This window comes from Melanaphis sacchari, unplaced genomic scaffold, assembly GCF_002803265.2.
Source record: "Melanaphis sacchari strain LSU unplaced genomic scaffold, SCAv2.0 Contig564_pilon_pilon, whole genome shotgun sequence".
Classification (NCBI taxonomy): domain Eukaryota; kingdom Metazoa; phylum Arthropoda; class Insecta; order Hemiptera; family Aphididae; genus Melanaphis; species Melanaphis sacchari.
In genome coordinates, this window is record NW_020271393.1 from 84,684 (window position 1) to 96,259 (window position 11,576).

Genomic DNA, 11,576 nt, shown 5'->3' on the forward strand with positions numbered 1-11,576 from the left:
CGTTTGTTATAATCGCGGAAAGTCGGAAAAATGTAATATTATTGTTTCCTCTTATGTTCACACATCCCACTTCTAGTAGTTAGCAACCAATGTGTAATAATAGTAATAATAATAATACAATGATGATACTATAACAATATAACTTGTTGTTAATAGACGGAAATGCGGAATTGTATGAAAAATGTATAACGCGGAACATACAAATACTTTTACTAATATTTTACATCTCATTAAATTGATTTAGTAGAGTTTTATAATGGAGAAATAAAATCAGTGGCATTTAAGTATCTAAATTGGTATTTTTTTTTTTTTTTTTGATTTAATCAAAATATCACCAAGAGTTTTGTTTTTTTGACAGAAATAATATTGCTTTAACATTTTATATGATTAAGTATTTGTTATCACATACCATAAGAAAACTGTGTAGAAAATAGTAGTTTTTGTAGAAGCTTTCAGTAATTATTTAAAAAGAAATACTAAATTTAAATACTTATTAAATACCTAATTTTATATTTCTATACGATTGTTTAATTTAGAACCTATACATACAGCCCAGAATGCAAATATATACATATATATAATAAATGGTTTCTTGGGTATATTTAAAGCATAAATGATATAATTTTTAAATTTATTTCAAATGTGACAAATTGCAGTGAGGGCGATGATAATAATTAGAGCGTGAACATACCGATTAGTCCGAAACCGTCGGTAATATTACTTTGTCGAAAATTACCGAATCCATTGCGTTTTTAAATGGGAAACGAATTTGAATGATTACTTCGACTGAGGAGGTATGACGAACCAAGCTACCGTGTCCTACTCATAAAATGAAATTAATACATTTTTCAACAGCTATTTTTTAGTTTTAGGCTGACAATACGACGGAGAAAATTTGAAGTTTTATAAAATTTTAATTACAATAATAAAAATCCATCGCACTAAATGATTAAAAAAATATGAAAACATAGCATTAAAACGTAAGTATACGTTTAATAAAAAATAGTAATTTTGATTCATGATACAGACGCGTTTGCGTTATCAATAACAAGGTCGTCTACTCACGGGCCTCCGGAGTCCGGACGTACAATATTTGTCGTTGAATCGAAACTATAGTAAACATAACGTATGTAATATAAACTCGTCAGCACTATACTGTTTTAAAAATAATATTATAAGATTTAAATGTTTTTTTGTGTTTTTCACCATCGTAGCACGACTCGGTCTGTGTTATAAGGGTTTCGATCTAGGCATTTTGACTAACACATGTTTCGTGAGTTGCGTGTTTTTGCACGGATATTATACCGTTGTTGTTCGTGTACACACTGCCGAGTGCCGGGCCTAAGACCGGTGTAACGTCAATAAAAGTTTCACTTTCGCCGAAGCGCAGGACCGCCGCCGTCGAACCACGTGTTTGCGGTGCATAATGACCCCAAAAACGCTACGAGTACTATACACTATACAGTATACAGACGTAAATAGTAAAATACACAACGTTCGTGTATTATTATATTGATCTGGTAAACATTCGACTCTGTTATCACTGCGACTACCACGAGTCTAAACACTCTAAACTAAACGTGTCCGGATAATTAAATTCTCTGTTTATGTGTGTTTTTTAATTTAAAATATTGGATCCAGATATTAATAACACTGCAAGTAATTTAATACGATCAAAGAATATTATATTAAGCCTACTATGACCGCGCACGAGTTATTACTATTATTTATTATTACGTATGACTCGACCTAATTTTATTAAAGTACTTGACGTCATTTTGTATAATTATTGTCTATATAATATATATATATATATATATATATATAAATATTATTTACGAACTTTTGGTGGCTAAAAAAATTATAGTGTGCATTTTGTTTTGACTTTTGACGGATTTGATGAGAGTAATTATTTTTATTCAGTGTTGCTATTCAGTTTGTCTGGAATATTCGTTATAATAATATGATGTATTGATGTGTATCCGGCAAGTGTGTTCAAGTTTTTTCTATGTATAATAATCGTGATAAATAGTCAAAACTTGTAGTAAAAAGTTTAATAAAAACAAAAAAACTAATCTTATTTTTAAAGGATTATCTAATGTTTTTATTTAACAATAAATTTATTCAAATTCTGATGTTTGTATGTTTTAAATATAAAACCGTAAAATCTTATTTACAAATACCTACCTACTTAGATTTTAATGTAATTTAAAAAGTGTTATTTCATGAAATTCAATATATTACATACACGTAATGATATTGAAACTAATAAATAATGATACAACCTAATAAGAAATATTATAATATATTGCTTAAAATATATGTATAATAATGTGGCCTTCACTAATGCGACAGACAATTGTGTGGCCTCAGTTTGTCTCTCACACATCAGCCGCGCTGTAATGATCATGCTACAGCTGTCAACGAATATTGTTGTTCTGCGCAACGAATAAGACTTAGCAAACGTGGGAGTACTCATACTAATAACAACCTTGTGCTTGGTGTACCGTATAGACAAACCGGTAAAAAAAACCAATGGTAGGGGAACAATTTATATTGTTTGTATTTTAGCTGCAATATATGTACCTGTATAATAGTGTTATTCCCCAAATGTTCTATTTAATTTTCATTATTAGGTCAATATAATAAATAATAATAAAGATAAAGAATGATATAAATAATACATTCATATATTAGATGATTCAACGATTTTAAGAAAATGTATTAAAACATTATGAATAATATTTATTTACAATTTAAACATGATGTTATTAAAATTTTTAAAAATTATGAAAAAAATCAAATAATTACGTGTTCAAATAAAGTTTTATTTAATTATTTTATATAATTACTCGTACCTATTTATTGTAGGTACAGACATATAGTTATAATATTTATAATATTTTTATCTCTGTTGGATTAATCAAACTAAGAATAAATTGAATTCATTGCTTATTAATAATGTTATAAATTGTGAAGTGTGAACATACAACAGCAATTTAACATTTAACATTAATTATGAATACTGTTTTTACTATTTCAACATTAAATTTAATTAGTAATCAGTGAGTGTTAGATGTTGTTTATCATAACTATTATTATTATTAATCATTTAAAAATATATTCAGTTAAATATTTTTTTTGTGTATCATTTTATCACGATAATTATCTTAAAATATTAGAGTAAAATATAAGGAATAGACAGAAAAAAATAATAAAAATTTAAATTAATGATATATTGGTATAATAGGTACTTATTTACGAAGTTAGAAGACTAGACGAATGACTATCATAAGTTTTTTCTTTTATCAAGTTATGAAAAGGTAGTCTAACAGTTGTTACTGGCTAGTGGCTATATCAGTTACGATCGGGGTCAACAGTGAATTAAGTAAAAGAAATTTACTTGAGAAATAATATGTCTATAAACAACATAATCCAAAAATATTCAATCTATTTTTAGAAAAAATATATTTTTACTATTTTTATTGTTACTAATTTTTAAGTTTTTTTACTCTTTTAAATAATAACATACATTTTAAACACATACAGTATTCAAAAAAATATTTAGCTATTTAATAAGAAATTAAAATTGTATGTTGGCTTTAAAAAAAAGTAAAAATAATGACAATAAAAATATATTTGACTTAATAAAATGTAGTTTTTTAACGACTTAAAGTTATGAAAAAAAATATTTTCATAAACGTAAATAGTTTATTAGTACCTATTTGTAATAATAAAAGTCTTATATTAAATGGATATGATATTATGGTGACTGGTAGGTAAATTTGATTGATTCAAATGTTTAGCATTAAGTGAAGAGAAATTATTGATGTGGCTTAAATTGCATACGATTTGATGATTATGTTGCTTAAACAGTTTTATAAGTGATTAATATTTAATAATTGTAGCTGTTATGAGTTAAATTCCTGTTATGATTAAAATAACGTCACGAATAATAAATAGTTAATACAATAACACCTATTTGTACCTACTGCATCTATTATTTTACTTATAGTAAATATACTATATTTATTTAATAAATGTTTAAATGATGAATGATGATTGTTTAATAATAACTAATAAATAATTATCCTAAATTATTAACTGTATAATGATTTATTTAAAAGAAAAATATTTTTAAGTCTATTTTTTCAGCTATAATTTATCAACATATTTATATATCTATATGGTAGATTATGATTTATTATTTTTTTTGGTTGAAAAGGGTTGAATTGTTGAAATTATAACGAATAAATGTATAAGACTTTATAAAAAGCTAAAAAATAAGTATCTGTATATGATAATGATGATTATTAAAATATAAACAATATACTAATTGCAGATCACAAATCACCCTACTACCTATAATAATTTAACCTGTATCTATATGTTGGTTAAAAATGATTTCAGAAATAAATAATTCTAATAAGCTATTAGAGGAGTTTCACAATTCTTAATTTTTTATAATATTCTTTATCTATATTGTGATACCAAGTATTCTTTTTATTATTATCGTAAAAACATTTTTACCATTAATTTAATATTGTTTTTATTTAACTATAAGATCAAGAAAATATGTGGGAATAATATGTTTATGGTAGACAGTAAATACGTCACTACTAAATATATTTCTTATGACTTACAAATAAATATTACTTAATGGCTTAAAATATGGAATTAAAATAGAGTCATAAGTTATTGATAGCCTTTTCTGAGTTTTTAAAAGTATGTAATTTAGATCTAAATGTATCAGTATAAAATAAACTTTTGTGAAATATATTTTGATTTGTTTAAATATGACACGGTTTAAATAAAATTGCATATGCTATAGGCATTTATTGGTAAATGTCTAAAGGACGTTTATGTTATATTAAAATCGTTATTGTTAATCATTTGCAATGTTATAGAAAGTAAGTAATAAACCTTTATGACCATAGAAAAGGTTACCAACCATTTAATAACTACTTAATAACTAATAAGTAATAGATAATAGTAAAAAGAGTGTATAATTATTTCTGAAATCTATAAGTTCAAGAGGTTTGTTTTCTCTTACTATATAAGCCGTTTAAAAACTTTTTAAGGGTTTAATTGCACACGGAATTTTTCATCAAAATCATAACTACAAAAAAAACATATTTTCCTTAGGATGTTTTATCATTATTACCTTGTAGCATGTAAATTGTAGCCTGATATTCTGCTAATTTTTCATCAACATAATCCTGTGATTGTTGCGCAATTATTTCCGCTGTTGAACGACCATCGGTCATATTTTCTTCGTCTGACCACTGTTGCGGTGACGGAGCTTCGAGTACCACAAATTCTCGAGGTCTATACGACGGCATTGATGTAGACGGTTCATATACTTGCGGTGATGGGCACTTAAAATATAAAAATTAATAATTAAAAAGTGTGATGCATAGCAGGTACTAGGCGTAGTTCAGACGTGTGCCACTAAGGTAAATAGTTTTGAAATCTAAAAGCATCGATAAAATTTGTAAAGTTTATAAAAAATATTCAATATTTTATTTTTCGTATAAAATCAGCACTGGTCTAATATTTTTTCATTATTACATATTAGTATTAGTGTGTCATATATTATAAAGAAGTCAAAACATTATTGACTCAAAGTACAACTTATAGTTTAATTCATAATTTTATAACGAAGCTGCATAAAATATGTCGAATATCATATCTTTTCATAAAAATAAAAATGGTATGATAGTAATGCTAAACAAAATAAAATCAATACTCTGCTGTAATAAAATAATGTGAAATTTACCGGTGATGGGTATCTAAAAGGTTGTGGTACAGTAGCAGGCAATGGAGATGATGTGGGTCTCATCGGTTTTGGGCAAGGAATGTACGGTGGTGGGAGACGGTGGATCGGCGAGTGTCGTGTTGGAGTCGCAGGTCTGAAAGACACAGGCGGAGAATTCACCGATGGTGCTGGTGCCCAGCCTTTAGGATGTGCTGGAGGTCTTGACATTACGCAAAATGGATAAAATTAACCTAAAACAGTGATATAATAATAATGTATTATTACTTATTAATCATTTCATATTATAATATTATTAGTTATACTCTACACGTTGTGCTTAATAGTTATTAGTAATAACTAATAACTTATACCCGCGACCTACGTGGTCATATTAATAATAACTGTATTACTGTTATATTGAACTAAAAAAAATTTATATAAATATCATGATATTAATATTATAATGTATAAACACAATATTTTATTTTCTTAATTTTAAATGTATGTACCTAAGTTGATATTTATATCTAAATTAAATATTAATCAGTATAGCAATATATTTACTTTTGATAAAAATATACACAACAGAACGACAATAAAATTCCTTAAGATTTTTCTGTTTATTAGGTGCATAAACATGCTGATCCCAACCTTGGAAGAAAACCGGGACCCTTTTAATGTGCTACACTTTACACTGCTTACATTTGGACCTGCTATTATGAGTTTGACTATCAGCGTTTGTGTAGAAAATTGTATTGCAAGAAATTTAATAATTTTTTCAAGGCAGGGGTGCCTGGGAAAAGGCATTCTTATTATTTTCTCCTTTACTAATTAATAACTATTATAGTAAGAAACCACTGATAAATAAATTATATGATTCTAAGAACCAAGACTCACACTCTACTATTATATACTTATCGCAACACAATAGTTCTTAATTCTTATAATTTATTAACAAGACATAGTTATTAACTTATTTTAATATACTTCCATTTTAGTCACCACATGTTTAATTTTATTTTAAAATACTTGATATTCTGCACATGACATGAATACGAATGCAATAATAATAAATATATATATATAATAATTAACGATTAGCTGAAACTATTTTTGTTCTATTTGCATTTTAACATAATATATTTTTAGTTTAATCGTTAACTTTAGATTCTGAGTGGAGTGATAAATGTATTGGTTTTAAAATGTATGTTTTGTATTTTAAATTGTAGTTTAAGTCATTACTATTCACTTATTGGAGTCGCAGTAAAACAGTTTTAAATTTTACTTTTAATGGGGGTTTGTAGACAATTGAATATAGATGCTAGTATGCTACTATGAAATTAAAAAGATAAAATTCATAATACTCATGATCGAGAAAACTATATTATAAAATATTATAAAACCCCGAAATGTTTACGTTAAATTATATTTTTAACGAAATAGATTCTTTTTTTTATGTAATTTAAAAATAAAAAACTATAAGAACTTGAATTTTTTATTGAATAGGGTATTTATGTTTATGAATTTTACATTTTATATACGTGTTTTTAGACTTATTATAGCTTAAATATATTTTGGCACTTTTTTGTGTTATTTATAGAACTTTGAAAATTTTTTTTTTTAATTTTTTTTAGATAAAATTTTATTTTTCTGTGAAGAAGCTTTAAAATTTGATATGCAGTTTTTTATAAGTTCTTTTTACCCTATTTAAAAATATCACAAATATATATTCACAATTTTTTTCAAAACGTTTATAGTTAAATACTTATAGAATTCATCAAGGTCACGAAAATTTGTAAAATATTTTGTAGTTAAAAATTCATAAAACTTTTAAGCTTATAATTGAATGCAAGATTCCATATAAGTATTTTTTACTGAAAATTAAAAAAAAAAAACTTTATCGCCAAGTCCCATAAAATGTTTTATGAGTGGCTATTGATTTTTACGATATTGGATATTCAAACATTTTAAACGTGTAATAAAAATTTATTCTCTTACAACTTTAATTATTTTGTAATCACTCAAAAGTATTAATTAATTGTAGAAACTTCGAACATCTCACTTTTACTAAAATAATCATTTTCTATATTATACAAAAGAATTTTTCATAATGTTTAGATTAATTTCAAGCTATACATGACATTTTAAATTTTAATAGTTTAACTTGAAATTTAATATAAGGTTCTTCATAAGCTGTTCTTACAATAACCCCTAAAAGTCTTAATAATACATTAACCTATATCCATTTTTTTTACAGACATTTCAAGTTTAAATGACAATGAAATCGGATATTTATATGAAAAATAAAGATTTAAGTTATGTTTTGTAATTCAGCAATGTTATTAGAAGGAACTTAAACTTTTCATTACTGCATAAATTATTATTTACTACATATTGACATTAAAAAAAAAAAGTAGTTAAATTTATTTTATGTTATTAAATGTTAAATGTTAAATGTATAAGTATAAATACCGATATTAATATCAGTATTCATTTATAATAAGTTATAAATTAATAAAAACAGTGAATTATATTATATGATATAAAATATGATTATAATTTTTAATAAATACCTATTTTATAATATAGTATACCTATAAGATTTTTTTTGATAAAACTTATTTAACCAAAAATATTATTAATAGAAAAATAAATTACTTAAAATATTTGACATTACAAATATATAATAACATGTTTATAGAAGCAGTCTATGAGTTTTCTTTCAGAATCATTTTTCGTATATCTATATAATATAATATATTATACTAAATTGTTTATCGATTTATTCAAAATACACTAGCTCGATAAAAATTTTTAAAACGAGAAATTTCAAAATAAAATTGAACATGTTATGACTAAAATGAATACAATAATAATTATTAATTATCATATGTAGGAAACTGGACAGTAGATGCTTACTGTCTAGTGTTTACTGCTTATACTTATTTGAATTTATAAGGGGAAGGAAGATTAAATAGGATGTTTTTATAGGTTGGTAGTTGTTAATCATAAATACGGCTATGACGAGTTTTTAATTTAAAGAAATGATCTTTATATTATTTTAGTATTTAAATAGTTTTTTTTTAAATTTAATTTAAGCTATTAAAATTAAAATTATATAAACGATTCACAGTAATTACTGCAATATTTTGTAGATAATATAGGTAAAAATAAACAGTAAAATTGGTCAAATTAAATATAAAACTAAATTCTACTTAATGTCATGAACTTATTTATAGTTACTAAAGTAAGTTTAATATATTTAATGAATATCTATTTATATGGCTAGATTATGAAGTAGTATGTAAATTAATATTAAAATAATTTAAAAATGTACTTATAGTGCTTACTTTTATCTTATCCATATTTAGATACTAATGTTTAAACATATTTTATAAATGTATTAAAATGATGGATGAACTAATAAAAATAAATAAGAAAATTAAATAAATCTTAACATGGTTCAATAGGTACTAATATAGTCTATATAGGCAGTGTAACTAACGATTTTCAAAGCTAAATCTATATTAATTCATATACTTCTGTAGTTAAATTTATACTTGTATTCAATATTTAAATTTGCTTAAATAGTTAATTATGTTTACAAATAAGAAGATAGTTTAATATTGCAAAGTTATTCGATTAATAATGAGTAGATATAAATAACTATAAATTATAATCAGAAATATGCAATCTTCTATACTAATAAGTAATAACTAGTATTAATAATTATCATAAGATATGAATCATACGCTATAAAGAATTTAAGATAATTGAAAAATATTGTGTATATTATTATGTATTGATGTACATGTATCCATAATATGTGTTTTGTATTAAACATCATTGCATTAATATATATTAATATATTATACATTTTAAGCTAAAAATGCTACCTACTTGACATTTTACAATCATTTTCCATAACTTATTGTTACCAGTATTTTGTTTTTAGTTTGCATATTCATTTTAATGGCTTTATTCAGAAATAGACATAGTTCTGGGACTCATTGTTCTTAAAAGTATATACCTATAGTAGTACAATTTAACTATAATGACTATAATTGCTAATAATATATAATCATATAAGTATTAAGATTAGTGAGTAGTAAAAAACCATTATTTGTTAAGTACCTATTTTTCATCTATTATATAAGTACACCTTAAACATTTTACATTAAGGTTTTTTTATTTTTTTACTATTGTGTATATCCATACATAAAAACTAATTTGCAAAATATCGTAAAAATACCATTTTTAATGACAACTCTTAAACCATTTAATGTTTGTGATTTTAAATTAACATAATTCAGATCATATAATGTAAAATTATTAAAATTAAAGTAAAGTACAATATGTATAAACTATAAGGTGTTTAAATATAAAAACAATATAAATAGATAAATTTAATAGAATCAGTTAATAGTGTTAATACGTTTATATAATATTAACAAGCAATTTTATTTGAAAATTAAACCATTTTAATATGTTTATCATAATTTATTACTTATTATTATTTATGTTTAAGTTGTTAGAATTATTAAATTTTTAACAAAATTTTAATAGTTCCATTTATTAAATGTATATATTAATGTTTGAAATTGTAAACAAGTTATTTATGAGCCAAATCTTTCACTTATAATATTTTTCAAAGGGAACTTCCGAAATCAACCTAGTTATTTGGCAAATGATTCAATTGCAATGGACAGTTGACGGCTTTTTTTTTATAGCTTCGTTGAATAGTGAGACTGTGAGAGTGACTGTGTAGTAATATATTATTTTTTAAAAAATAAAACAAATAAATAGATAATACTTTTTTTTAAATTTTTTTTAATTAAGACTTTTTTAAACTTTAAGTTTAAGTACCTATTGTGTTTATAAAATTTTTTTTTTATCATGTTATCTAACTTTATTTTCATTTTTTATACCATAACTGTTTAAAATATAATATAATATATTAAATATTTGTTTATGAATATTACAAAAAATATATATTAATAGAATTAATGCTAACTTTTTTGTGGTGCTAAGAAATGATATAAATATTTATGAATGTAAATATTTTAGATTCATATATAATGTATACCTTCTATGTATTTGATATATTGATTATTTAGTAATTAATTATTTTATAGTCTAATTCCTTTCTTTTTTTTTATAACTTTTGTACAATTAAACACACACGCAATAAATACGGTTTTAAATTAAATTCAAAATTGAAAGATTAAAGTAAAATTTAAGATTTTAATGTTTATCATTTTTTAAAATATCCAAAGTAATTAATAATATCTGAAGTGGTTCACTAATATTTGTTGAAAAAAGTATAAACAACACAGTGTAGAAATGTGAAAATAGTGGGAAGTACTGTTAATCAAGCCACGACTTCTTTTGAAAATCTTTAAAATACTGTTACCGACTATTCATTAAAATTTATTTATAGTCTACCGAGTAGTTAGTATTATAATTTATACTTAAATTTCAGATTAGAATAATCACAAGCAATTTGTTTAAGTTAGTATAAATTACTAAATTGATTAAATGTAGATTTATAATAATATTATAATGTAGAACAATAAATTTATATTTGTTCTTTGACTAAGGTATATATATATTCAAGAAAAAAAATTGTTATATACATATATAATATACAAAAATAGTTTCTCAAACAGATTGTTTACAGATTGCTTTTGCAAAATATAAATAATAATTATATTAAAATGATATTTTAATGTATTATTACATACAATATTTCAATTTTGTTTTCATGAATATTATTAAATTATAATATAATTAGAAAATATTAGCTAAAAACTAAATG

At 23.4% G+C, this 11,576-nt stretch overlaps 1 protein-coding gene across 1 annotated transcript; it reads right to left on the minus strand.

Annotated features, from left to right (window-relative positions):
• Window positions 1-5,141: 5,141 nt before the first annotated feature.
• On the minus strand, window positions 5,142-5,986 carry LOC112599886 (36.4 kDa proline-rich protein-like). Its single transcript, XM_025346960.1, has 2 exons — window positions 5,780-5,986; window positions 5,142-5,378 (listed from the first exon to the last, which is right to left on the minus strand). Exons 1-2 carry the CDS (start codon window positions 5,984-5,986, stop codon window positions 5,142-5,144), a joined length of 444 nt encoding a protein of 147 aa, XP_025202745.1.
• Between the last annotated feature and the right edge of the window lie 5,590 nt (window positions 5,987-11,576).